Source organism: Perissodus microlepis, chromosome 23, assembly GCF_051167445.1.
Source record: "Perissodus microlepis isolate ML-2025 ecotype Zambia chromosome 23, ASM5116744v1, whole genome shotgun sequence".
NCBI classification, from domain to species: Eukaryota; Metazoa; Chordata; class Actinopteri; order Cichliformes; family Cichlidae; genus Perissodus; species Perissodus microlepis.
In genome coordinates, this window is record NC_140482.1 from 14,305,208 (window position 1) to 14,333,108 (window position 27,901).

Genomic DNA, 27,901 nt, shown 5'->3' on the forward strand with positions numbered 1-27,901 from the left:
GACTCTGTAATATGAAAAACACTCTGAAGGGGTCACACATGTCAAACAGAATACTTGTAAAGTTAAGTTTTCCTCATGATTTGCATCCACCCTCTGGGCTGGAGCTGCCTTGTTATAATCACTGTCATTGTCCTGCAGTAGGTCAGGCAGGGGAACAGTAAGGAGAGAGAAGTCCATGGTGACCCGCTTGGTTGCATGATTAAGATGAGGTGCGACTTGGTGTTCGGGTTCAAAAGAGAAAGGGAGCACATTGATAGAATGCCTCCTGGTAGATCTCTCCTTTTGGTGGAGTTGGGATGTGATGGAGCACTGGTGGGAGGAGGGTGTGGGTATGAAAATAATAGAAAATAAAGACACATCTCAAGACACCTTGAATCTTACAGATGCTGCTTTTGCTTTGTTACTATTATGACTCCAACAGAGTAATGTAGTCTGTGTCATGAAACAGGGCTTTTATTTCCCCGTCTCTGGATATTTCTGGGAGGTGGGGCAATTTTAATATTATATGTCCAGGTTTAATCTAGTCTACCTGAGTAGTTCTCAAATAGTTATGTTTTTGTTAACCTTGAGAAATGTTTTCTATGTTGCAGACTATATCTTTTTCAAAGTTCAAATAAGGCCAGAATTTCCACTACCAGTAAATATTTTATTCTCCTTATCAATCAACCCTTATTATCAATCCCGATCCTAATCATGTTAGTCTGACTTTTTAAGAGTGATGTTAACATTCCTCTATGCCACTGACTCATCTTTATTTCATCAAGAAGAAACAACAACAAATGTGCCTAAGGAACTGCCATGTCACAAGTGGTGACCTACCTTTTCCAGAGAGTTGGTCCTGTCACTGCTCTTGTCCAGCAGGCTGTTCCCAGAGTCGGTAGAGACCAGAGAGCCTCTGGAGTCTGCATGGTGAACTGAGCTGGCATTGGTAGTGGAACTTTGAGGAGAGGCTGCAAAGGGACCGTAAAAAAAAAAGTTTTTCACCAAAAGTAAAACCACAAAAACACATTTTTCATTTGTGATCATGGTGCAAGATCAGTAAACTATGATTAAAGATACAGTTTATTCATTTTAAATGATATTAGAAAATTATTTACAATTTTTATTTTATTTTATTTATTTGAAATTATTTAAATTCGACACATTTTTATTACTCAGTAATGTCCTTATAAGACAGAGAAGAAGGGAAACACCTGTTCCAGAGATGACCCCAAACACATCTTTGTGGAGAGCATTCTCTATGCAGCTGCCAGGTTTCTGAGGAGTCACCATAGAGGTCTGTACCGGAGAGTCCTCTCGTGGGTTCTGGGACAGAAACTAAAATTACTATTGTGAAGTGCTCTAGTTCTCACTTAAAAACAATAAAGAGAGAAACTGCAGAACTGAGGCGTGCATTACAGATGCAAGCTACCATTCAGTTTACAACCACTAGGTGTCAGGCTTACATTTACATTACGATTGTCGAGAGGCGACGACTCTTTGATGTCAAGCCTATAAACATTTTCCTGAAGCAGGCCAAACAGAGGGAGGTAGAGAGTGGCAAGTCTGGCCTGCTGGCTCTGCAACAACAAACCTTGAGTTAAATCATTTAAAGCTGTCAAATTGAAAAATTATTGTGTCACTGGTTAAACTACATCTAACACGTACTTTTATGGAAATGCAGCAGATGGCCAAAGAGAAGGATAATGGCCAAGAGCTGCAGAACTTACTTTGGAAGCATAGCGGTCATCAAACGTGTGTTTGATCATCAGTCCCTTGAGCACCTGGATGGCAATCTGACGAATCTCTCTGGACTCCTGAAGTGCACCACTCACCTCCCTGAGCAGCAGTCCCACCAGGAAGTGGTTTCGACAGAAGTCATCAGTCAGCAAGTAGTCCAGCTGGAGATCTGTAGCAGGCATTTATTAGCAGGACAAGGCAAGAGCAAAAAAAGATGCAATGTACAAATGAAGTCAGTGCAAATTGTGGTTTTTTCTTACCCTGGAACCTCTGTATTCTCCCTTTCCAAAAAGGCATGGGCAGATTTAAAGGTACATAGTGCTCGTGGTTGCAGACCTCCCGCAGGAACTCAAACTTGAATTCATATAAGGTCTATAAGAACCATAAGAGAATGTACATTTTAGGGTTTTATATAAACTTCAACAACCTGTATCAAATCTTTAGAGACAATATGCCTGCTAACCTTGGGGTCTCCAGGAACAAAGCAGTTCATGTAGTTGTTGATCTGCTTAAATACAAAGCCTCTGTTCATGAAGGTGAAGCAGCGCTGTGTGGAAAAGGGAACAAATATAATGAGCGAAGATGCATAAAAAAAAGTCCACTTAGTTTTCTGAAGTTGAATTAACTTATCATTTCAGTCTTTTTATAAACAATAAGTAGTAAACAATAAGTGGTAAAATGTTTTAATGTTTAACCTCAAAACAAAGAAAATTTGAGATATATTTCTATATTTCTACATAAATATAATATATAAACTAAAATAATCAGCTGGTGGCAACCTTAATGAAAACTGCCAGGCTGTGGTTGGCATTGCGAGCTGCATCGAGATTGTCCTTATATTTCTGGGTGATGTGTGGCATGAGCATATTGACCAGAGTCTCTACTGCATGGTAGTAGGATGCAGAAAAGCGCTGGTTCCTGGAGACCTGGACATAGGATGGGAAAAGAAGAAAAAGAAAAGATTTGGAGGAGTCACGTTTGTAAGAAAATGGCTTAAGGACAAAAAGTTTTAACAACAGATCTACCTTAACCTTCCCGTGCTCTATCAGATAATGAGCCATGGATTTCACCAGACCTTCAAAGAAGTACCAGGAGTGCTGCAACCCAGAACACAGTGTCAGTGAAAGAAAGAAATACGATGAATGTACAAAATGTGAATTATTTTGAAAGTGAATGTTGCATGGAACTAGAAAATGACATCATAAATATGTCAGCAAGAATTTATTCATTTATTTTCTCAAATTTCAGTAACAGATGTAAATTTTGGAGAACTCATAGCAACAGAATATAATGTTTGTAGATCTACTATCATGTATTACCTATTTATGTTGTTTAATTTAATTTTAATTTATTTTTTTTACAGGTAAATTGAAAAAATAATTATTTTACAAAGATTTGTGGATTAGTTTAAAAATATTATTTTCTTTTTCTGTATAAGTCTCCTTTAATTAGCTTCTGCTGATTGCCTTTTGACAGATGAATTACCTTTAGAAGCTTGTTGCTAGTCAGGAAGTCTGTTGATGGTTTGAGAATGGCTGTCATGGCTTTTGCCAGCTCCTCATGAACAGTTTTTACATTGGTGAAAGAATAGGGTTCTGGCTTCAACACAAACTGGGTGCAGAGAAGGGGGCGGGGAGTGTCAGACTCTGAAACAGTGAATATCATCATTGTGATAAAATTCATAAGACAATAAGCACCTTGACATACGACCTCAGGTAATGCTCAAGTCCCTCTTCATGGCACTGTGCTACCACATGAACCATCACCCTACAGAGATAATGAAATAAAAACAAAACACAGTTCAAAAGTGGCGCTGAAAGGCAGACGTTCCAGTGTGTGTGTGTGTGTGTGTGTGTGTGTGTGTGTGTGTGTGTGTGTGTCTTGCCTGGTCACATTTACAGCCACATCCTCATGTGTGGTTCTGGTCAGGACACAGAATAGCTGGTTGAGAATGGTGGGCAGAAAGTTTACCATCACGTGACCTTCCATTGCATGGAGACTCTTTAAGAGGGAAGTAAGAAGAAAAAAGTCAATAACTGTGGACTCTTCCTGTCATGATCCCTTAAATGCTAGATGAAAAGATTGTTCAACAGTGTGTGTTCCATTTTCCTCAGGGTATTAGAAGTAAATGGAGCTCTGAATACCTTCAGGTATTTAACAAGCTCTCCCTCCGAAGCTTGTTCTGACATCTCCATGCTTTCGCAGTGGTGAAAGAAGTTATGCAAGTGCTGATCCTAATAGAAACATGTCATATAGATGTTTAGATTTTTTTTATTCTATAAAACTGTTGTGAGTAGGCAGCTAACATTAACTGCATATCATGGATATATGTGCTATTTGTGTACATACCTGAGTGTTAACTGTGGATACAAGATGAGTTGAGACTTTGAAAAGGGGTTTTCCTCCATCCACCCATTTGATCTCCAACCCAGAGTGCTGCAACAAGTACACAACTATTTACTGCACTAGATATTAAGTATAAACTGCAGTACAACAAATAAACACAGTGATGTTCTTTTTGCATATACTGATTTATAATATAATAACGTTTATCACAAATTAACAGATCAATTGACAATAAGACTTAATTATTATTGTTCCTCCATGGCAAGCACCCATGCTATCAATATACATATATCATATATCAATACATATATCAACCTACATCAATCAATATCTATCTCAAGCAAGATGGATAGCTACTGTATAACCTCTGATTGCAGATGTTTGGGTTTCAACTTTCCTTTCACCATTTCCCAGCAGGTTAATTCCTGTCTACATATGCTGCTTGATTTACGGCCTTACCTTTCTAGAGGTAAATAACACTTAGTTGTCAAATAAGGATATGTTTAACAGATCTGTCTTGGTTGTCTTGGTTGATACTAAAATTAGCTTCAGGAAAATACAAACAAAATATATAAAATTAAACAAGACACCAGAAATGAAAGGATGAAAGGATGCCACGCTGTTTGATGGAAATGAGACTTGTCAACCTACAGAGTGCTGAATCAAAGAATTATGAAAGAATTATGTGGCAGGCTAGTCCACTACCTATCTATAGTCTACACCATACTACCTACAAAAAAATAAAAGTTCATTTTTGTTGTTTTGTTGTTGTTGTCTTTTACCTTGTTCACACCATCCTGGGAGCTGAGGTACCCAGCAGGTAAATTGGCAGCCACAGGAAGTTGTTGTTCATTCGTGATAACTCTGCCATCCTTTAGTAGAGGCAGCCATACTTGGCCAACTGAGGGTTAAAAAAAACAGCACCATTAACATAGCACCACTACTGGAATAGAGGCAGCATAAGGATTAAGATTTGAATATTAAATCACTGTGTATCTGAATCAAACTGCTACACACACAAACAGCTTCGTATTCACTGAGGGTTGATGTGACTTAAACTGATGGCCCACCTGGAGTTTCCACCACATCTTTCTTCTTGCTGTTGCTGTCACAGCTCACATGATAGAAGGTGAAGAGAAGGTGATGCTTCTCATGCAGTTGAGTAGGCAGCTCTATCTTTATCTAGAGAGAGCACAAAAACATAGTTTGCTAATACCGAAGAAGCTTTGCAGTTGTAGAGTTCAAATTTGCTCAAGCAACATGAGAGGCAATGAGAAGTATTTTGTTATTTCAAAAACAAAAAGGTTTGAGAAAAAAATCGTTTAATCATGCAACATATCTGACTCTCTGCTGGTAGTTTGTAGCTATTTTTAATCCATCCATTTACTCTCTTCCACTTATCCATATCAGGGTCGTGGGAGGGACTGAACTCTATCCCAGCTACCACAGGGTAGGTCACCAGTTTGTCACAGGACAACAGATACAGACAGACAATCATTCACACTCACATCCACACCTATGGGCAACAGTATCACCAATTTACCAAACCCTACTAATTGCATGTCTTTGGACTGTAGAAGGAAGCCGGAGTACCCAGGAACCAAATTCCACTCTGATGGTGGAGGCAAACTCAGGACCCTCTTGATATGACATGCTATTAAGCCATTGTATCTACTAAACTCTGATTGTGAATAACATGAGCAGAGAAATACCTCGTCATAAAACTCAGGGTTCTGCTGATGGTGGAGGACTGCTGCATATGCCTGCTTAGTAAATAGAGGCCCTCCAGGACAGCCATAGATGCACTGCAGTAGATTCAAAAAGTAGGAGCAAGAAATCATGTGAGGACAGGCGGATATCTTGTCATGCTCATCGCGTGGTTTAATATGTTGTGGTCGTTGGTTTATCAGCTAGTTTGAGCTGTAAAGATGAACAATCCAAAGTCAAGATTACAAAGCCCTAAGATTAATTCTAAGTCAAGGCAAAGAAACCCAAGTCAAAACAAACTAGTCTGTAGTCAATACAAAGCAGATTTGAGTTAAGACCTAACATTCAACACCAAGTCAAAGAATAAAGGCTTCAAAGCCATACTATTATTAATTATTATGATTAAGATGATGATAATGATGATTATTACATAAGTGTTGCAAGAGAACATTTTGAGATCTGCTTAGTAATTGTTTAAATAGCCAAATGTCTGTGCAAGGCTTGTGAAATGTAATTAGCTAATATCTATTTTAGGAAATTAAAGTACCCTCTCTTGGAGAGGACATCAATTAGTCTAAAGTGCACCCGTGAACCCTTGAGTGTTGATGTCTTTTGTCTTCTTGTTCTGCCTTGGAAGTATGCTATATAGCATGTAAATGCACCTTCAGCGGCTGGGCTTCATCCTCATCAGAATCCTTAAATTCAATGCAAACAGCAATATTTCTTGCCTGAAGAGGGAAGAAACAGATAGAACATAAGAGAAAAGTAAGACACATTTCCACAATATCCCAGGTCACATAGAAGCAATTTACCAGCAAATACTTTTCCTACTTTGCCTCTCTGAGTCTATTTCAGACTGTGAAATAGACTTACCCGCTTGTTACAATAAAAGGAGGGAGAAATCTGTAAAGATCTGAGAGCTCGCAATAAATTGAAAGAGAGTAAGAAGGCGCAAGGGAAAGAAGATTGGTCGGTTTCCTGTTTGGAGCTGACTTAGTGAAAGTAAATGTAACAATCTTGTATTGATGCACTAATCAGAAGCAGCTGCTGTGCATTATGATAACTATCCAGCTCTGCAGCTTGACTGGAAGAGCTTGAAAGAGATCCCAGTTAGTTTCATAGGCTAAACAGAATATCTGCCAAACAAAACCATTTATTTCCTAAAATGATTTGTCTTAGAAGTTTCTCTTTAAAAGATGAAGCAGTGTTTGTGAGGGTCATGCATCGACCAACAGCTCAAAATCAAAGGTATCTTGTATTATTAGTTATTTTGATGCAGCCTTGTTGTGAGTACCTTAGCAAAGCATTTCTGCCCATCGTACTTGAGGTGTTTTGGATAGACATAAAGGTGGTTTTTATAGATGGTGAATGGTTGGGAACACTTAGCAATACAGGGCACAAACTCCTCCACTTCCAGAAGAGCACTGCTTTGCCCGTTTCCTTCAAAGTTCCCCACAGGGATGTAGGAGGCAGTGACACAATCTACAGGAAGGAATGATAGTCAGAATCCTTGTGGATACAATTTGATAACTGTAAATAGATACTCAGAAGTTATGTTATAAATTTGAAGATTTTACTGGTTAAATCTGGGGGCACACTGTCAATAGTTACATCCAAGTTCCCTAAGAGCACAGAGAGCTTAGCCATTTTCTCTGGTCTGTTGGGAACAAAGAAACAAAGAATTTTTTGCAAAACTGTATCAAAACATGTTACAGAGAAACAAGTGACTAGATAAGAGAAAGAACGTACTTTCTGAAGTCGGTAAGCAGTTTGAACATGTCCTCATCTGACAGCTTGCTGCTGTCCTGTCTGTAAAGAGCTGAGAATCGTGCACTTTTGTCTAAAGTGCCTGATGCATCTTTAAACACAGGCCTGGGGAGATAGACACACCCAAAAAATAAAAATAAGTGAAATTACTGATGAGCACATCTAAGTTCCACAATACTGGTTTAATAACGTGTGTTCCTATAGAAAGTCTTTCCTTTAGTCACACTTTTCACCTGGTTTGGATGCTGTATTTCAACATTAACTCCCTATTTTCCTCAACTACAACAACTCATCAGCAACATTAGAAACAGGAACACCGTTATACTAGCAAGTCAAGCCAAAGTTAACAAAATCCACAAATCCTCAAAGCAAAAACAAAAAAAACCCTCCACCTACCATTAATGTTGTACATAAAATATGTATAAACTCATAGCTGGATTACATTTTTTAAAGAAACCAAACTACTTATCGTCTCCTATTTCCAACCCATGAAGGCATAGCACGAGAGGTGAGCAGTTGTTTGTTATAAGCCCTCTCTCATCACACATTTAGATCAGCACCAGGGACTGTCTTTGATGGTATTATATACACCAGCATCTCACTGAGCGACGGTTTCTGCAACCTGAGATCAAGACTATCATCTAACACTGAATTGAATAGGTAAATAGATGGTTTAAGTATAAAGTGGCTTTATACCTTGCAGCCCAGCCAAATGGCATCCTGTACTGCCCCAGTCGGCCGCAAGCTGTCTTGGCATTCTTTAGCACCTTTTGAGCCATCTACACAAGAAAACAGGGGATTTATTTTGGCAAGTACCAGCATAAGACAAGAAAAATACACTTCATATCCTCATCTTCATATAAATGTACCTTAGCAGAGTCGGAGCTCTTCATGTAGGGTTCAGTGCAATGGGCGATCCCTCCCTGTAGGACCTTCTCAATCCTGGCCACTAGGAAGATTTCTGGATGGGGGCAGGTGACTGAGAATATACCCTGTTTGGGATACCGGACAGCCCCCTCTGGGAGCCCACTAGCTAACCTGTGTTCCAAAACACTATCATTACTGCTGCCACTGATTTGCTGGTTGGGTCCACTACCATGACTGGATGTCATCTGTCGAACCAAAGGGTGGTTGAGATCCACATGGAAGTTGGCCGAGATCTTTCTGTTGTTCTGGACGTCAAAGAGGGACAGGATCACATAGAACGGCTCCACCTTTGACAATAGAGGACAGGAGGGAAAATGTTTTGAGACAGAGATGCAGTGTAAGAAAAAAGTAAAAAGAAAGCTGCAATTTAACCCTGGAGAACCCATGGGGTCAAATTTGACCCCATGGTTTCTCTAGTAAACCAATGGGGTCGGATCTGACCCCATGGGTTCTCCAGGGTTAAGGGATAGTCATTCTCCTAATGCACTTCTGATTTTCCATTAAGACTAAATGTACCATTGAGGTAATTTATCTTCCCTTTCACTCTTTCCACCAAGCTTTTCCATTACACAACACCATTTGTGTGTGTGTGTGCATGCATTCAGAGCAGCTCAAGAGCTAATGGCTGTATTGTCCCAGCTGAGCGTTGAGTGTTAGAGTCAGAGACAGAGACCTTGGAGTGACGACAGGAAACCAGCCTCAGACTGGTGCTAATGCATGGTAGGAGGCCAAAGCTGGTTTCCATGGTAGAGAACACTGCGGGTTTTGATGGGGGCCAGCCAAGTGGGTCATCTGAATTGTCTGTGATCTTCTTAAGTGATTTAAACCTCACCCTCATTTGCCAAAGGATATTTGTCTGTTAAGCTGAAAGTTTGTGTGCAAATACAGACACATCCAGCAGCTGCATTTGACTGCTGGGTTTTCACTGATACATACATTAGTTGTTGGCCTTTCATCATTCTCAGCAACACAGCCCTGCAGGTTAAACAACAGGTCATGACAGCTGACCAGGACTCTTTTCCCAAACTTCTCTTCAAACTGTTGCACATTAGGCTCAATGGCAGAAAAGTCTAGTTTCTGTGGAAATAAGAGTTGCTGTCAGAAGGCTTAAATTATCTGCTGCCACAACAAAAATATCAGTCACAGCGATGCTACTGAGAAATCAGACAATACCTGAGTGTCAGGGTCCAGAGTGAACAGCTTGAGGCGAGCTTCACTTCTCATCTTAGATTCAATATCTCTGGCAGTCTGTGAAAAACAAAACAAAATAAGAATGCATTCCCAATTATAAAGTAGTAACAAACAAATTATGTTGTCCATTTTAGACATCTGGAGATCTTGAAGATGTGGCATCAGTTGAGTATTCTCTTGATACTGTATGTCTTTTCTCTTTTGCTTCACTCCCAAGCTTGCCTTGGGTCCAGTTTTGGATCTTCCTTCTTACTATTACCAAGTGCTTTCTCATAGAGGGTTGTTGTGGTTTTCTCACCAATATTGCAGACTCTTAGTGAAATATCACTAAATGCACAGTGTAGCAATGTTCTGCATCTACTTCCCCATTATATCGTCTTTTGAAAGGGAACTATCATCGTAACGAATATCATACCTAATTCCTTAGTGATTATTAAAGTATTCCGATTCTGATCATTTATCCTTCCAAAAGATTTTTAATTTAACTGAGATTGGCTAAATACATTTTATACAGCATATACAGTACCTAACAACACAGTGCTTTTAAATTAGGGGCAATGCAAAAACCTGTAAAGGCAATGCTAAGACATTACTTAATGTAAAACTGCTTTACCTTCTGTGTTAGCAAACCATTAGGATTTATTTGAAGTTGTGTTTCAGTGTATCGGAGAGGAGCTCTATCTCCATCTGAATCGGGAATCACAATGCAGTCTGGGTAGCTCCCACTATGTTGTTGTTCACATAAAACTAAAGCAAAGAAATCCCCACAGATCTCAGAATTCTGAGATTAAAGTCAGCCCAAAAACACCAAGTGGCTACAACCAACAGCGAAGATCAAAAAGCAGTAAACACCTGCGTACCGATCCCCAAACATTAAGGAAGATCTCCATCAATGCCCAGGGCCCCCACCATGACTCAACAAAAGGGCAGGCAGCACCGGCACCCATAAAGAGGAGCTCATAGCATATGCTACAGTGCTAGAGTCCCAAGTGTGATCCCAGACTACTAAATCCCATTTTTAGAGATCTAGCACATTATATTGGATGTTTCCTTGGTAAGCACAAAGAGGAAAATGTGGGGGCCTGGATCCTTGAAACAGCTGGCCTAATGGTCAGGCCATAGTTACAATACAGACAGGCTCCAAGTGATCTCCCAAACATCAAAAATTCAGTATACATCCACAGTATGAGGACTGGTACTGTACATGCTTGTTAAATGACCAATTTGAGATGCCAACCATTAATATTATTTCTGATGGACTAACAAGATACCTGAAAGGTTTCTTGAAAATCTCCAGTGGAAAGTTCTGTTTTTCCATGTTCCTCATCTGCTGGAGAGATCAACATAAGGTCTGTTAGCTGTGGCTGCTGCATAAAACATAGTAATGCATTGGTCTCTTGTATTCAGAAGGATAACTGAAAGGAAGTAAAAACATGGGTTATAAAGTTAAAGAAGTACATTTGAGCAAATCGAAGAATCCCACAGGTGCAGCAAGCTTCAAAAAATATAATCAGATGAAAACAAATGCAATTACAAACACAAGGCAGGCAGACAATAAAACATATAAATAATTTAGACAAAGTGTTAAAAAATACATACCATCATTCAGATCGCCATTTTTTTTCTCCTGCATAGCCTGTTCAAAGCTGCTGTGGAGAATCTTGTTGAGGGTAGTGATCCACTCCTCCATCTCTGCTTCACTGTCTGCAGCCAGCAGAAATGTGCTCTTATCCTGCATCTTCAACTCAAAGGCAAATCGACGCACTTTACTGTTCTAAAAGAGAAGAAACACAAACACAGCTTCTGTAAAAGTGGTTTTAATCTTTTTGTTTCCAGTGGACAGCTAACAGAATGCTAACTTTCCTTTTGCTGCATTCAGTTTAACCACCATCACTACCACCACCACAGCTCACCATTACCTGAACAACTCCCATGCATGAGTCAAGGAAGATGGTTCCTTTGGGATCTTTGGAGGTGTTCTCATCCTTGTAGAAGTTGAGGTTGTAAGACCCATCCCCCAGCTGAGCCAGATGGAAGTACCTCCTCTTGAAGGACTATGATGACAATAAAGAATGTTAACATTCCTAATGGACAAATTTTCTCTAAAAATACTACAGAACGGAGAGAGAGCATGGGAAAGCTTGTGGGTAAACTGAAAAAGTAAGCAAAGTTTTGAGCTATCCTACACAAAGACTAATCTGAGTTCCATATGTTCACAGGGAAAAAAAGGATGCAGGGAAAAGTAGTTCGGTAGGGTTACTGAACTGTCATTATGCACTGAGTATTTTTTTCTTCAGTCGCTTTTCTCACGCACTGTGTGACTATACACCTCTCTGTATTGGATCATCACTTATTATTCATCTCTGGCTCTCTTCCACAACATGTCTTTGTCCTGTCTTGCCCCCCCCGGACCCCAACTGGTCGCTGCAGATAGCTGTCCCTTGCTGAGCCTGCTGGACGTTTCTTCCTGTTAAAAGGGAGTTTTTCCTTCCCACTGTCGCCAAAGCGCTTGCTCAGAGGGGCTCATATGATTGTTGGGGTTTTCTCTGTTATATTTGTATTTTGTAGGGTCTTCCTTACAATTTAAAGTGCTTTGATATATATAAAATATGATTTTTTTATATACAAAAACATCATGGCTGGATCTTAAGACAAAATGTTTTTTGATCTTCCACTTGACGTTTTTGTTCCTTAACCCTCAGGATCATTTAAGAAATTCCAAATGACCGTTTTACTGCGTCCCACCTCAACCTGGTTTTCAATAAATTGCATGCTCAAAAAATGTTTTGTCTCACTTCCATTTCTTCCTGTTGCATGTTGAAGCTCTACTATATCCAACCATTCAAAATATAAATTTTTGTCATTTTTCAAGTGGTCTTAAACTTCTAATCTGGACTGTATATATAAAGAAAGAAAATGTAAATTTCTGTCATTTTCAGTCTGCTGTACTCACCCGCATTGTAACAGTGATTGCACCGTTGACGTTGCCTTTAAAAAGCCAGCCATGCTTAGACACTCCTCCTTTCTGAGATCTCAGAGAGGCTGTGTCCTGGAGGAGGAGATTAAGGGGAAAATAACAAATTTGTCTGGTGTTGCTATCCTTGTGGGGATATCTCATTGACATAACCATCAAAAATGTATGCCTAACTCTAACCCTTACCCTAATCCTAACCATTACCCAATTGTAACCCTGACACTAAAACCACATTTTGTCATGGTCCTGAGTCTGACGACTCAGTGTTTTGTGTTTCCTTATATTATTCTATGTTCTTGTTTATTCTGGTTATGTCTTTTGTTAAGGTTTGCCATTTGCTAGGTTTCTGTTCTGTGCCTACCTGCTCCCACTTCTCTGTGTTCCCTCTGTCTGTCCATGGTGTCACAGTGTCTGCTCGTGAATCTGTCTGTTAAGTTCAGTGTCTTGTCTGGTTCTGTGTCTGTGAGTTTCCTGTTTTATTCTGAAGGTCTCTGTCTCATGTGAGTGTTCTCAGCTTTACGTCTGTGTCTCGTCAGCCCTGATTTCTCCCAGGTGTGTTCCTGTCTCCCATCCCATGATAACTCCTGAGAGTATTTAAGCCCTGTGTGTTCTGCTGCCTGTTGCTGGTTCGTCTGTGTTGCTTCCCCAAGTCTCCATGTGTCTGTTCTGGTTTCAGGTTAGTTTTGTTAGTTTTCCCAGTTTAAGTTCTCTTAGGTTTTGTTTTGTGCCTGCTACATTCTGGTTTGTGTGTCCATCCTTATTAATAAAGCTCACTCGCATCTGAAGCTGCCTGCATCTTGGGTCCTCTATTAAAACTCACACAGCTTGCCCTGCTAGCCGTGACAGCACGAACCAGCCAACATGGACCCAGCGGCATTCAACCAGAAGACCTTTGCTGTGACATTATTTACTCCGTGGAGAAACTCTTTCAACTGTGGCTCGATCATGAGGGAAAGGAGCTTCATCACGCTGTGGAAACAAGGCTACAGCGATTTATTTCCAGGCTCCCCTGACTACTGGATGCGCTTCACCCGCTCGTACGGAATTTCATCATCAATACGCTACACCTTCACCCAGCCACAACTGCTTCGCTGCCCGGCCCACCGGAGGATGTTCTGTCCGGCTCAGCAGCAGCCGCTAGCTCAGTCTCCAGTGTCACCTGCTCAGCAGCCGCGCCTGCTGGTTCTGATCAGTCTCTGCACCTGTTGGTTCTGTGTCGGCCACTGCTGAGGGTCCAAGGCGCCCGTTGGGCAGTCTGTCTCCGCAGGAGGGTCCGAGGGACCCATTGGGCAGTCTGTCTCCGCAGGAGGGTCCTGCTGTGCCACCATCAGGGGCTTCCACGCCATTGCCTGCAGCGTCACCACCTGCAACTTCCATGCCGTCACCTGCAGTGCCACCACCTGGTCCTGCCTCGTCACTTTCCAGGCCTCTAGCTGGATGTCATCGCCACCGAGGCGATGTGGGGACTCCCCCACGGGCGTCGCCGCCACTGCCTTCCGCCTGGTCGGCCTCCGGACCTGCTCTGTTGCCGCCACTGCCTTCAGCGTGGCCGGCCGTCTGAGCTGTGTCCACGCTGCCGCCGCCTTACACACAGGCCTCCAGACCAGCTCTGTCGTTGTCGCCGCTGTCTTCCGTGCGGTCAGCCTCCAGATTTCCTTTGCCTGTGTTGCTGCCACTGCTTTTCGCAAAGCAGTGGCGGCAACTGAATTGAACTGCTTTGTACCTCTGTGCTACTGGCCTCCCGGTCAGCCCCCTGAACTGTTCGTCCTCCGGGTCGGCCTCCTGAACTGTTTATGAACTTCTCCCTGTGCTCCAGTGTTTTTGTGGATGTTTTGTTTTCGGACTGATGCCTTCAACCCCGTGGGGACCTGAATTTTAGTCCCCACAAGGGCTGTTGGTCCCCACCAGTATAGTAAGAACCTGTACACACATTAAAATAAACAGTGCTGTTGTGCGCCTATTAAGGTCCAAAGTTGAAATCGTTGTTAAAGTGTCATAATTATTGGGAAGAGATGTGCCTTTAAATGCTACAAACAGTGTGGATCTAGAGCAGTAAAGACATTTAGCTTGTAAAGGAGTACTGAAACTAAACAAATAGAATGTTTAGTAATAAATTATAAGCTATGTGCGCTCTGTTACACTTCCTTGCATTTGAGTTTCTTTGAAGAGCGTTTGGTCAGTCCTAAAGGAAGAATGCAAAGTCACACTTATAAGCTCTGTATCCTACAGGAGCAGAAGCGGATCACAAAGAAACTTTGGGAACAAGCACCTGAAGACGAGTCTGGAATTAGTCATCTTACCTCATCTTTTTCCACATCTTCATCCACCTCAAACACATGAGCCACCAGTTTTTCAGGTCTCAATACCTTACTGAAAAGTTTGGGAAAAGATAATTCAGCCTTGGCTCACTTAATTCAATTTCATGTTAAACCATCTGAGACTATTAAGTTTGAAGTTAAACACTCAATGAATGTTTAACTCTTTAGTTTAGTTTTAATGAACTATACTAACCTTTATCCCCACAGCACATTGATAACCTCACCACCACTTCAGCCACATCTTGTAAGGTAATTCTTCTAGCAAGATGTTGATGAAATCGGCAGCTGTTTCTCTACTCTAGCTCAAACACCAGTGGCTCTGGGGAACTATAACTATAAACAGTGTCAAAACCAGTTCCGGGGCTTGCTGTTACTCTGCAATGTCTTAACCATGACATACATCTGTAATACTCATTTCTTTTGTGAAGTAAAGGCTCATCCAAGGGCACATATGCATTGTGGTATTTTCTTTTTGTTATGATGCTATTGGGCAACAACTATCCAAGAATAGTTCTACTTTTCCTTGGTAGGAAAACATCGAAAGTGTTCTATTTTTACTGTGGAGCTTAGAACCACCAAAAGAGATTCCAGCGTTTGATTGAAATAGCCATTCCCAAATCTCATGGGGCCACCCAATCTTAAATCTTCACTCTAACCAAAATACAAGAGAAAGAAATGTATATCCTAAATATTTTATTCAAACTTGACCAATTGCAGGTTGCAGGTATTTCCCATTTTATATAAATATAAATAAATGTTTGTTTGTTTTTTTTATAAATATGTAACTTCAATTTCAAACTGAAATTCTGTTATTACAGAATAATGGGTTGCCAAGGTACCTTCAGTACCTTGGCAACCCACCAGGAGGCACCAGTTCACACTTTGGGACTTGTACACAAAGGGCAGTGCCACTGAACACAGTGAGACTTACAATATGTTGTGGAGGCTTTTAGAACCATAGGGCAAGCAGTACAGTAAGAATATATATATATACACACACACACACACACACACACACACACACACACACACACACACAATCAAAGTGTGATGAGCTAAACAAATTTTGCTAATCTGCTATTTGTATATAGATGATTTGTTCTAACAGCAGTGTGCTTAAGACAAATCAGACTTATAAAGGCAACATGCTTTTACAAGACTCGCTGAGAATGATAAAAACAGATGTGCTGGAGTGCCCTTCTACTAGCAACATTTACATACTGTCTTTATTAATTTCACTGCAGTGTTTGAAACAGAGTCAGTAACACTATCATTGGCTACATGAATGCAGCATTGATAGACTGTTGAGAGCGTGCAGTCTGATGGACCTGTTAGCAGAAGCCTTCCGGCATACTCACTTCGGAAGCTGGCGGAAGTCTCCAGAATACTCCTCATACTTGTAGTTGACCACGTGCCAGTCAGACTTGTAGGTCGTGATACACTGCAGGTACATGAAGTAAAGAGGTGGTGAGGGGTCTCTTTAACAAAGCATATACAGATATGTAATTAATTACATACAAAGAACAGACATGGACTGGCTTAGATTTATTTAAAAAAATAATCTAGGAAAAGTATGGAGATGTTTAACAACATTACAAAAATTATTTTTAATTAGGAATAGATGGCCCTGTTGATGCAGGAGCGTCAGCAGATGCACGCTTTGTTCACTCTTCTGTTATTTACTAACTAAATATTATCTCTAGTTTACTAAATGTCTTACTTTACTATTTATAAATGGAATATCTTTGATTTTGGGCCATTCAATGATTAAAAGGAGTCAGTATAGTAATCACCTGGTTCCTCTCCCCTCATCACTTCTTGTGTATCTTCCTTTGTCCTGTCTTGGGTCGTCTGTATTGCTACGTGTTCTTGTAGCAAAGTATTACTTATATTGGTATTCCAATGATTACCGATCTTGGACTTGCTGGTTTGTCCTCCTTTTATTCTTGGACTTTGTACACCCATTGCTAATCAGCATTAAAAGTTTATTTATGACTGCCTATGAGTCCTACATTTGGGTCCTCAAAACTAATTCACCCCTACCTCTGGCAACATTTAGGAAACAATACTGAGATATGGTATTTCTAAATATCACATTATAGTTTGCATCCAAATAACATCTGACCTCTGTTTACTGCATTACAAACTTTTTAAAGTACAGCTATTCCCCTAAAAGTAACCCAGCGAGGTATCTGCCTTGGTGGAAGAAGATCCCTCCTTTATACTTTAACACAGATTACAACCAATCAATCACACAACACTTGTTGTGTGATTGATTGGTTGTAATCTGTGTTCCACAGCCAATCTGTGGCTGGGTTGTAGGGAATTAAATACTTATTTCACTCAACGACATTTTGTTTCTTTTCAAATGAGCAAACCTAGAATTTTAGCAGAGAATCAAATCATTCAAAGTAAACTTAAAGAATGAATCCTTTCAGAGCACTTGAATGTTTTAATTAAAACACTGTTATATAAGTTTATAGTTAATATGCAGAAAAAGAACATGATTCAATTAAAAAAAACAGCTATTCAAGATAGCAAAGCATAAAAGAACATGTTTTTGAGGTAAAGAGCAGTTTAAACATAGCTTTATTATTTTAATGTGTGCTCATCAGTTCTGTGTTCACAAAATGTGAGGGAAAAGGGGGTCATTAAAATGTAGAATAACAAATTATGAAACAAAACATCCCATGTGTAAGGAACACAGCTGCTCCAGATGTACTTATGATTTCACTCTTGGCTGCAGCTGTCGGGGAATATCACCTATCAGGCTCTATCAGGCTGCACCCAAACCAATCTCAACACACAGCTCTTCTGAAACTACATGAACCACCAATGAACTGTAGACTCCATCTGTGGCCAATCTACTGGACTGTTAGCAAGCATGTAAGGGCGGGGAACATGAATGGAAGTTCATCTGAAGGGGAGCAGAAAAAAATTCCAGCACACATGGTATGACTTGTTTCTAGTGGTCAGATAACATTTGTCTTTTTCACTTAGATTTGACTGAAATATAATTAGCTCTCTCGTTGCCAACCTGCCACAAACAAATCAGAGTATGTCACTGCATGGATTTGTATCTGAAAATACAAGCCCCATTTGATGAGTCTTCAAAGAGTGAGATCCAGATACACAATCTGGATGCCTGCTTTTGGCTGAAAGGTGAAATCATGGTGGTGCGGTTGAGCGATAAAGAACGGACAAAGCAGGCTTGCATCCAGATATGTATTAGTTTTACCTCTTGGACAAACAGTGAGTGAGCTTCTTTCTCTGCAGTCTCTGGCACAGTGGAAAACAGAGTCCGGCCCTGGCGCTGCAGGGTGGAGATCTGAGGGGAGACACAGAAGGCAGGCCTGAAAATGAGGTTGGCACAGCATATCTAGGTTTAGGTTTTTATAAGACCAAAAATTCACTTTAGTCTCGTTTGAACTATTGAACTATTGATACCTATTGGAGGCTTCTCTTTGTACTCTTTTTCAAAAGAAGGTAGGCAACATTCTGGCCTCCTTAGAGCCAAGAAGGTTCACTGCTGTGCTCAGTTACCCTACAGCATAGTGGCTGCTACTTCCTATGCCTCTGTGATTTTTTTATTTCATATGGATGATCGTATTATACTTCATTGTGGCTCCACTGTGTATTGGTTTACACATTTCCCTAACAAGTGAGCATCCCCGGTTTGATCCAGAGAGGAGACACAAATCCCTCAGGGGGGCTGTGTCAGGAAGGGTATCCGGTATAAAAGAGTGCCAAATGAAATGTGCTGAGCTAGCCATTATGCTGACCCCTTGTGAATAAGGGAGCAGCTGAAAGTGGCTTGGTAAACTTGGACAATATTAAAAATGCATTTTAATAATGAAGTGAAAGGAATCATAATGATTACTCAGAGAAATCCTCTGCTACAGAGGATTTATGGCAGCCAAACGTTACTCCAACCTAATTCATCTTTGCCAGCCTTATTAGAGTGAGACATCCAGACACAGATGACGAGTGATAATCCAGAGCAAAGGAGCAAAAAGCACCTCAGGCCAGAAAAAGACTGGCAAGACTTTCAAGCTACTGGAGGTTGTGCTACCACTTAGTCTTCTGTTTTTCTGCTCAACCCACAAAGATGAGTAGGCAGCTGTGGCACAATGACCTAGTTTCTTCATTCCTCCATTAGTAAGCATGTCTGACCAGCTCACGTTCACATCAGCCATCAAAGGTATGCCAATAGATAAACTGGGCTCACTTAAATCTTCCTGTGTGTAATCCTGCATAGAGGTCCAATATAGTTCTTATATTTATAATGTGGAAAATTCAGATTATTCAGACTGATATTTCAACTGTTCAGCTTCATTTCCTCTATGACTCTACTCTACTCTCTCTCTATGGATTTATTAATGGATGATATATGATTTGGAAAGAGAATATATTAATACAGAGAAATATTATAAATATAGTTCCCAAAATATCCATCTGCTGCTGTAACATCCATAATGTATAGACAAGCATAAAGGATAAGTTGCTCTTTAAAGGTGGCTAAATTTACATTTTTGACTGTGAGCAGGAACTGCTGGCAGCCAGTTAACATCACTTTCACAGTCATTAAAACAGGGCTTTGATGACTTCCACCAGACCAAAGGAGTGTGTTCCCACAGCACTAATGCAGGAGGACAGACAAGATTTAAATACTTATAGGGCATAGAGATCACAGAGGCCAGAGTGGTAAAGGGTAAGAAGAGAGTCTCCTGAGGTCAACCTTCTTCTTTGGAAACTGAAGGTACCAGTAAGGTGACAGTTGGAGATCTGCAAAACTGCCCATGAAAGTACCATTTTCACATAATCCCATTTAATTTTGTTGTTTTTAAAATACAGGCATTACCGTATTCTGCTCGTATGTGCATGCAGCGATACAGACCAGCATTCTTAGCTGGCTGATAAATGTGAACGTGGGCGTGTGCTCATATGTGTTAATCTGTGCAGCACGTGCACATGCTACACCCACATGTCTGGCTAGCTCCCTCCCTTCTCTCTGGGCCCAGTGATGTAAAACATATGGCAGGTTAGATGGACATACTGGGCGAGACCATGAAAACACACACACACACATTCACTAATCACTATGCGCTGCAGACGGCCTTGTAATGAAACCCACCCATCATCTACTGATTACGAAAGAGTCCAGAGGGGAGTTGTAGACTGTAGATTTCCCACCACATACTATTGTTGCTATGAATTTTTAATTAATTTATATTTTTTACTGTATGTGGCATTGACATGAGACAGTGAGCCTGCACAAAACTGCTCATAAAATGTATTTTTCATGTAATTAATTACTATACATTTTACCCAAATTTATTCAAATAGGAAGAAATGGTGTCTCTGTTAGAGATTCATTTTAGCCATGTATTAATCCACATTAATCCAGCAGGAGAGTATATGTGGGTTTGTTTTCATCTCTTCTTTGTTGGTTTGGTGTTTTTGTCAAATTTATTGTGCAGTAAGAAAAGAATAAAGTTTGGTTTATTGCCAAGGAGACTGATTGACAAGTGGCAATTGTTTGAGCATGACTTGTTCCAAAAGTGGGAACAGGCCAAACTAACATCAATCTCAGCACTACTGTGATGTCATGTTGATGCATTCTTTAAGATCCTTTGAATGGAAGCAGCAGATGTAGATGCTGTACAGACAGTGTACACAATACAGTAAAAGTCCAATGTATGACACATACTTGTTTATACATACTTACTATACTTCTTTGTACTTGGTTTACCAGCTCACAGTTATGGATTCTCTACATTTCCCTAAAAGGTAGTGCAGCATGGCTTTCAGAACTCTCACTTTTCTTACCTGGAAGTCGTCTGTGGGGAACTGCAGCATGTCTCTGAGAACATCACTGATGATCTCAGTTTTCCTCTGTAGGAGCACATTCTCATAATCCAGAGGCTCAATGATCTTTGGCTTTACCTGAAGGAACAGATGACTGAATTAATCCAGCTCTTCACATTTTGTTGTAGTCACTTACAGCATAAGCACACAACCTTAATGGCAGTCTTTTACTGTAGAGTTGTCAAGGGTATTATTATTGCACAGGTTGTGAGATAAGTTACAAAAGGAAATCTGTCACAGTGCATGGACAACAAGTTGCCATTGTCCTTTCACAGCATTACTGATTGAAAGCTACAGATGTAGAAACAGAAACAGAGATGGCAATGAATGTGGGTTACGGTAGGAGACACTGGTGTGTGTGTGTGTGTGTGTGTGTGTGTGTGTGTGTGTGTGTGTGTGTGTGTGTGTGTGTGTGTCTCACTGTACCAGTCACAGTGGGCTGAGCTCAGATTTAAAACCTCAACAGGAGGAAGATACACCCTGACCAGGAGTTTTAAGTAGACCATGCTGTATTATAACAAAGATTACTTTAAAGCCTTGATGCCAGACAGTAAATAAGATAGCAGAGCCCAGTTACTGAGGTTAAATTCTCTTGTCACTGCAGACATCAGCTGTAACATACCGCAGAAAAGACCCAAGGGGTTCCCCCCCACATGTCCTCCCTCACAAAGTCTGATGTTCACCAGTGATACACGCCATCTCTGTGGACGTGGATATTAGACTAAACCAAGACACAGTTCTGTGTTTATAGAACCAGTTAATTAGAAGGAAATAGCTGTTGTGAACAGCTACATTTCTCTACACATTAAGGCCAACAAATGTATTTGAGTGTTCTTTTGCAGTTTCAGCCCTTGTAGCTAGATTAAGTAGCTATACTATGTTTTCTGTGTGGGAACTGAAGCTCAAAACTGTAGGTTTGCCTATGTTTTTAAACTCCATTTTACTAGGATACCTGCCAAGTATTGTGAAGTAAAACATGAGAATGAAGAAAAGAAGTGGTTTTCCAAGAAAAGTCACTAACAGACACCTCAGTGGAAAAAAAGTTATGCCTTGTGTGCAAAAAAGAAGAAAAGGCTAAGTTTGCAGATTTAACACAAATTCTAACATCAATGTATGAACATACTCACTGTAATAAAGCTAAAGTGCTGATGTTTCGCATATGCAGAGTATTTACTACTTTGCCACCTCCATCAAACCACACTTCAGTCTTTTAAACCTGCTCTTTCACTCTTGTTGCTATCCTTAATGTCACAGATCACACACCAACACTCATCTCCACCCACTCCACCCTTGCCGCACTCTCTCCTTCACCACTGTTCTTAATGTTCATAATTCAGTTCAGCACAATGTTATTTAAATAGCACCAAATAACAGCACCTAGTTTTTTTGGATTTACTTAAAAAAAGATGTTAAGTAGATCCACCCAACTGTGTTAGCTCCTAAATCACTGATAAAGTTATCAACCTGACCATCAAGAGACCAACGCAGGTCACACACAGCCTTTGTGACGGAAGCCATTGGCCTCTTGCCATCTGCGCCCCAACAATAAGACCTCTATCAAGAGTTTTCCTCTTACCCTCTTGACACAAAATTAGACACAACTGTCTGCTCAGAGCACGACTGGATGTTAAGTGCTAAATTGTAAAATGCAGTTTACCAGTGTGGAAGGATCTGCATTTGTCATTTTTCGACTGATTCATTCAGAATTTTTTTTATCCATCCGTATTTGACAAAAACACTGACTGCCCAGCATAGCTATGCACCTGCTTTAGTATGGATTAAACTAGTATTGAGAGCAGTTAGGAACTGATTCAACATCATTTCAGTTCCTAAACTGCTCAGTTACATGTCTAAAAAGCGTTGAGCTGTCACTAATAGCTGTAAAACTGTAAACTGAGATTTCTGGTTTCAAAGTGACCACTAGAAGTACACATGATTCAAACTATTTGGATAAGCCTCTTTGTCTGAATCCAGTGAATACATTAGAAAAATAAACAAATGTCTGCTCACAGAATTACATTTACATTAATCCAACCAATACTTTTGATGATACAGTGCAAATAGCTCTTAGTCCCTTGGATCTATAACAGCATGACAAGCAAAAAAACTTCAGTTCAAATTTCCAACTGAATGTTTGCCAGTGAGATCGAAGATAACAGCAAGCGGCTGTGAACTGTGTGACTTTCAAGTAATTCATTCCCAGGCTATGGTGCTTTTTACTATTTTCTTCAACAAATGAGCTCTCTATCAACTCTGCATTTAACTTCTCAAACTCGCTAAGGCACAGGAACAGTTCATGAAAAAAAGGACTCACAAGTGCTTCATATCCTAAAAAAGATTGACATTCAACCCCCTGGAGAGGTGTGACCTACTATTTCCAATTTCCTTCAAATGCCTTTAAAAAAAATCTTCAAAGTAGCTGTTAAAAAGAATCTATGCACTAAAAAGTAACAATCACATCTCTTCCATTTAGCAAGAAATTTCCAGATAAAAAAAAACAACTTGTGATTTATTTCTGAAATATGGCATAAGTGCAACTCACCGTTGCTACCTGTGACCCTGCCTCCACCTCTGCCTCAATCTCAGCCAGGCTCTTGTACTGCTGTGGAGACTCTATCACCATCTCCTTTCTGGGTGTTTTTCCTGCCCGTCCCTGCATGGCGATCAGTCTTGTCTGTGCCTATAGCCAGATATACGATTCTGTCACTGGGCTACTGCCTTTAGTCTGTGAGAGTATTGCCGGGGTCCAGTGACATTCCCTCTATACTCAGCTTCTCTCTCCCGTTCTCTATTCCAGTCTGTGAGGGTGGGAGGGGCTCACAGCTGTGTGTGTGTGTGTGTGTGTGTGTGTGCATTTGTATGTACAGTATGTGATTTGTGTGAGTAGGAGGGGAATATAATTACATCCCCATTAAACATTCGGAAGAGGCACAAATACTCGCCGGCCCCACCTACTACTAAGCTGAAAACTGAACCCAGCTAAAAAGGTAGGAAAAAAGAAGCAATAACTCAGATATACTATACTTACTTTCATTTCGAACACACTTAAAAGGCTAACTCTTTAAAATAAGGTGCAGTAAATTCCTAAACACTCGTCTCAAAAGACAATGCTATCAAAATGCATTGTACAGCAAACCATTACTTTATAGACCTTACCATTTATTCTAAATTGTTTGTCCGTCCTTCTTATACTGTAGTGCACTTCAATAATACTGAGGTCATTGAGGTTCATATTTGAAATGCCAGAAAATAAAGTTGGCTTGTCATTTGTTTGGTTGATCAACACCTCAAAGGAGGCATCTGAATTACTTTGTTCATGATGTGAACACATAAAAGCTACAAGCTTTAATTTTACAGATGGATCCTACATTGGTTCCAAAACACTAAAGCTACTGTTGATATGAAAACACGGTCAATGGTCACAGTTACGGTATTTCAACAGTCTGCATTGAGAAAGTTCTACTCCCCGTCGCTGTTTTGCTCTGCTTTGAACTGTTCTTGTGCTGTATCCACTGCAGCAGGCACCCACAGCAGGGTCTACTAAAAACACACTTCCCCCTTATCCGGGTCTCAGATACAGCACACGCTCTCCTGCTGCTTCAGGAACACTTTGAGTTGCCTCTTGCTTATCCATACAGTCATCACTCTCTCTGAGGACAACCACTTGCCTTTAATCTTTAAGCAACAGAGGCGCCTCAGCTCAGCTCAGTTTTCCATCGAAGGCTGTGTTTCAGAAAGATGACATTTAAAGTTTTCAGTGGGGAATTACTTTTGCTAAATTTATGCAAATCCTTTATTTTGGAGGCTTTCTTTTCTCCATTAAGCTATAATTCACACAACTCCAAAACACACTGCTGTTTATGAGCCATGGAGTCTTACTGAGTCACACACACACAGTTAATAACTCATCCAATTATCTCCATGAGGTGTGAATTTATGGCTCCCTAGTGCACACAGACTGTAAGAGGGGGAGGTGGGACATCACAGCGTGGAGATGACATGCCATGGGTCAGAATGACTTCAAAGGCCATCATTTCTCCACTGCAGTTTCAGATCCATCGCTCCTAACAAAATGTAGCACACAGGCAGGCAAGCGTGTGTGAGTTGTGTGAGCGTGTGAGACTTTTTTGTGCTGCAGTTTCCTTTGATCATTTGCATAACTTCTTTTAACTGTACAAGCTTCAAAGAGACTTGCTGAAATGTAGCATGCAGAGAAATTATTTCCTCTAAAAACAACGGAAAAGTGCACCATTTATTATACAATAAGGTGTGGTGCAGAAGAGCTTCATTATGGTCCAGCAAAAACCATCAGCAAAAGAGCAAGTAACTGCTGGAAGGATTTTAGTTAAATGTGGTTCATACACTGGTTTATATCAATTAGGGTGGTTGTGCAGAAATATAGGGAGGGTAACTTTCAATTCAATTTTATGTATACAGCGCCACATCACAAAAACAGTCGCCTCAAGGCGCTTTATATTGTAAGGCATACCCTACAATAATACATACAGAGAAGAAAAACAACAATCATATAACCCCTATGAGCACTCCCTTTTAACAGGAAGACACCTCTGGCAGAAACAGGCTCAGGGAGGGGCGGGGCCATCTGCTGCAACCGGTTGGGGAGAGAGAAGGAAGACAGGATAAAAGACATGCTGTGGAAGAGAGACAGAGATTAATAACAAGTATGACTCAATGCAGAGAGGTCTATTAACACATAGTGAGTGAGAAAGGTGACTGAAGAAGAAATACTCAATGCATCATAGGAATCCCCCAGCAGCCTACACCTACTGCAGCATAACTAAGGGAGGATTCAGGGTCACCTGATCCAGCCCTAACTATAAGCTTTAGCGAAAAGGAAAGTGTGAAACCTAATCTTAAAAGCAGAGATAGTGTCTGTCTCCCGAATCCAAACCGGAAGCTGGTTCCACAGAAGAGGGGCCTGAAAACTGAAGGCTCTGCCTCCGATTCTACTTTTAAATACACTACGAACAACTTGGGCTGTAAAGAGGGGGGTAATTGGGGTGACTTTGAAGAGGGCTGTTCATCCAGTTGGAAGTCAGCAACAGTAAACTCTGTAACAATATAGGTGCTATTTTTTCACTGGCTTAAGAAAAGCTTTTTTTTTTCTAAACTTTTATTACACCTGCCAGACAGCTTTCAATGAATCCGGTCGTTAAGTCTGACGTCACTAGCCGTGTCTGGGCCTAAACTCCGCTGCAGGTCCATATATCAAACGATCACTATGGCATTACTGAGAGTTGAAAAACTGTCTAAAGTTTTTCATCTTTAATAAAATGATCAGCGTTCTGCTCTACCAGGTATAACAATTGAGTTTAACATCCAGGCATCCATGAAAACGGAATTAATGACATTTAACGGAGTTAGAAGTTAGCAGGAAGTTAGCTCGCTAGCTTCTATCTAAACACAATATAGCATGCCCTGACTGCGGGGTTTTGGAAACAAATTAAAACGTACAGCTCTGTTATCACTTCCAACATAAATGAAGACAGAAAACAGCAGTGACGTTTGTAGGGTTACTGAAGTTTGGCTAGCTGGTATATAATGATGTGCTACGTGACGGCTAGCGACACAGCTATGTTAGCATAATATAAACAAGCTAACTTTTTTTCCACTCGATAAAAGTTAACGTGAGTGTTCTCGGTGGTCAGGTACAAATGTAATCGCATGGCAGGATGCTGTAAAAGGACCAAACTTCAGCCAGGAGAACAACTGAGATAATCCATCCACAATACGAGGTTAGTCATTCATATACTGCTGCACGGGCTGGGCTGTAGTTACATCCTAAGGTTTTAAAAACTGACCTTAAATAAATGATTAGCGGTAATAAAAGCCGAGGGAGGTCAACAGTGATCACTGACTGTTTTAGGAGCTTTTTGAGATTAAATAGAAGAAAATACAAAACATTAAACATGTTAACAACACAAAAGCCATATTAAACGCAGACTACTTTAGGCCCGGAAGTAGGATTCGTCACGTCATCACTTAACGACCGGATACACCAATTTTTGCACACGTAGTAATTTTCCCCAATACCACCAGGGGGAAGACTGGTGACATTCTGGTATGACGCTGCTAAGCTAGCTGCATTGTTTCTTGTGAGGCTGCTCCTGTAAGTTTATGGGAACAGTATGTTTGAAGTCACTTGCACTCCCACTGAAGAAATGCTAAGAATATTTAACATCTACTTTAACTCAAAAAGATGTGAACAAGGGACTGGTTAACGGCTGGTTTGTTGTACGCAAGCATTGAGCTGCCTCAAATCCTAAAAACTTACCACCATAAATTGGACACATTTATAATACTATACTTGAATATTTGAGTTTATTTATAAACTACTGATATTTCTATTACCAAATGTTAGCATGTCAACACTCTAAACAAGGACTTGGCAAGCTTGACTATGAAAACAGAAACTTTATGAACTGAGTGGGAACAAAACTTTTGGCTTACAATGCTTTGCAAGTTATTTTCATTCACGTATGAAGACACAATGAAATATCTATGAAGACAGACAAACAGAAAGACAGTCCCAGTGGAAAGTAGGTAGGCTCCTACCACAAAAGCTGCAGAAACTGTAATATAGAGTGACCTGAAAGCCCACCTAGCAGGCGACTTTTTAAAAAGCAGCTGTACTGATAACAAAAAGACAAATAGAGGTAGCAAAACAGGCAATGCATGTGAAAGCCTTTAAAATAAACAACAGCAAGTATAATACACATAGGATGAAGACTTAAAACTAATGTTGACCAAAACAAATTATATAATGTATAGCTCAAAGTTTTAAACAGAAGTAAGAACTCATCTAGTTGGCATTTACTTAGTTTTGACCCATATTGAAAACACTGGATTCTGATGTTTCCCTTTAAACCTCGAAGCTTAGGTGAAGCAAAATGGGCAAAACAACTGTCTTCAACAGGAGAGTTTGAGGTAAAACATTTACTGTACACTGAATCTAATGCATGTTAGAGACTTGGCTGTCCTTTGGTCTTATGCACTGCTGACTGCTGTGTCCCTGTCATCCTACGGAGGCTGCAGTGACAGTGACGCCAGCTCAGTATAATAA

At 40.5% G+C, this 27,901-nt stretch overlaps 1 protein-coding gene across 6 annotated transcripts in view; it reads right to left on the reverse strand.

Annotated features, from left to right (window-relative positions):
- LOC146361046 (dedicator of cytokinesis protein 9-like) overlaps positions 1-27,901 on the reverse strand; it is a 54,109-nt gene that overhangs the window by 13,512 nt on the left and 12,696 nt on the right. For 3 of the 6 annotated variants that reach the window (XM_084922084.1, XM_084922083.1, XM_084922080.1), the window contains exons 2-33: positions 20,779-20,895; positions 18,188-18,277; positions 16,308-16,390; positions 14,932-15,001; positions 12,611-12,706; positions 11,577-11,711; positions 11,257-11,431; positions 10,929-10,987; positions 9,640-9,714; positions 9,403-9,543; positions 8,409-8,753; positions 8,236-8,318; positions 7,522-7,644; positions 7,350-7,429; positions 7,067-7,254; positions 6,435-6,500; positions 5,778-5,870; positions 5,136-5,247; positions 4,848-4,966; positions 4,069-4,155; positions 3,864-3,953; positions 3,605-3,720; positions 3,417-3,486; positions 3,205-3,330; positions 2,745-2,816; positions 2,499-2,645; positions 2,183-2,266; positions 1,980-2,091; positions 1,710-1,888; positions 1,446-1,559; positions 1,194-1,305; positions 820-950 (exon numbers count right to left, since the gene is read on the reverse strand). In XM_084922084.1, coding sequence (XP_084778210.1) covers positions 820-950; positions 1,194-1,305; positions 1,446-1,559; positions 1,710-1,888; positions 1,980-2,091; positions 2,183-2,266; positions 2,499-2,645; positions 2,745-2,816; positions 3,205-3,330; positions 3,417-3,486; positions 3,605-3,720; positions 3,864-3,953; positions 4,069-4,155; positions 4,848-4,966; positions 5,136-5,247; positions 5,778-5,870; positions 6,435-6,500; positions 7,067-7,254; positions 7,350-7,429; positions 7,522-7,644; positions 8,236-8,318; positions 8,409-8,753; positions 9,403-9,543; positions 9,640-9,714; positions 10,929-10,987; positions 11,257-11,431; positions 11,577-11,711; positions 12,611-12,706; positions 14,932-15,001; positions 16,308-16,390; positions 18,188-18,277; positions 20,779-20,895 — 3,690 coding nt within the window. Of the gene's footprint in view, positions 1-819; positions 951-1,193; positions 1,306-1,445; positions 1,560-1,709; positions 1,889-1,979; positions 2,092-2,182; positions 2,267-2,498; positions 2,646-2,744; positions 2,817-3,204; positions 3,331-3,416; positions 3,487-3,604; positions 3,721-3,863; positions 3,954-4,068; positions 4,156-4,847; positions 4,967-5,135; positions 5,248-5,777; positions 5,871-6,434; positions 6,501-7,066; positions 7,255-7,349; positions 7,430-7,521; positions 7,645-8,235; positions 8,319-8,408; positions 8,754-9,402; positions 9,544-9,639; positions 9,715-10,928; positions 10,988-11,256; positions 11,432-11,576; positions 11,712-12,610; positions 12,707-14,931; positions 15,002-16,307; positions 16,391-18,187; positions 18,278-20,778; positions 20,896-23,359; positions 26,721-27,901 lie in introns of those variants that run through there. The other 3 variants (XM_084922082.1, XM_084922085.1, XM_084922081.1) reach the window with 3 other exon arrangements.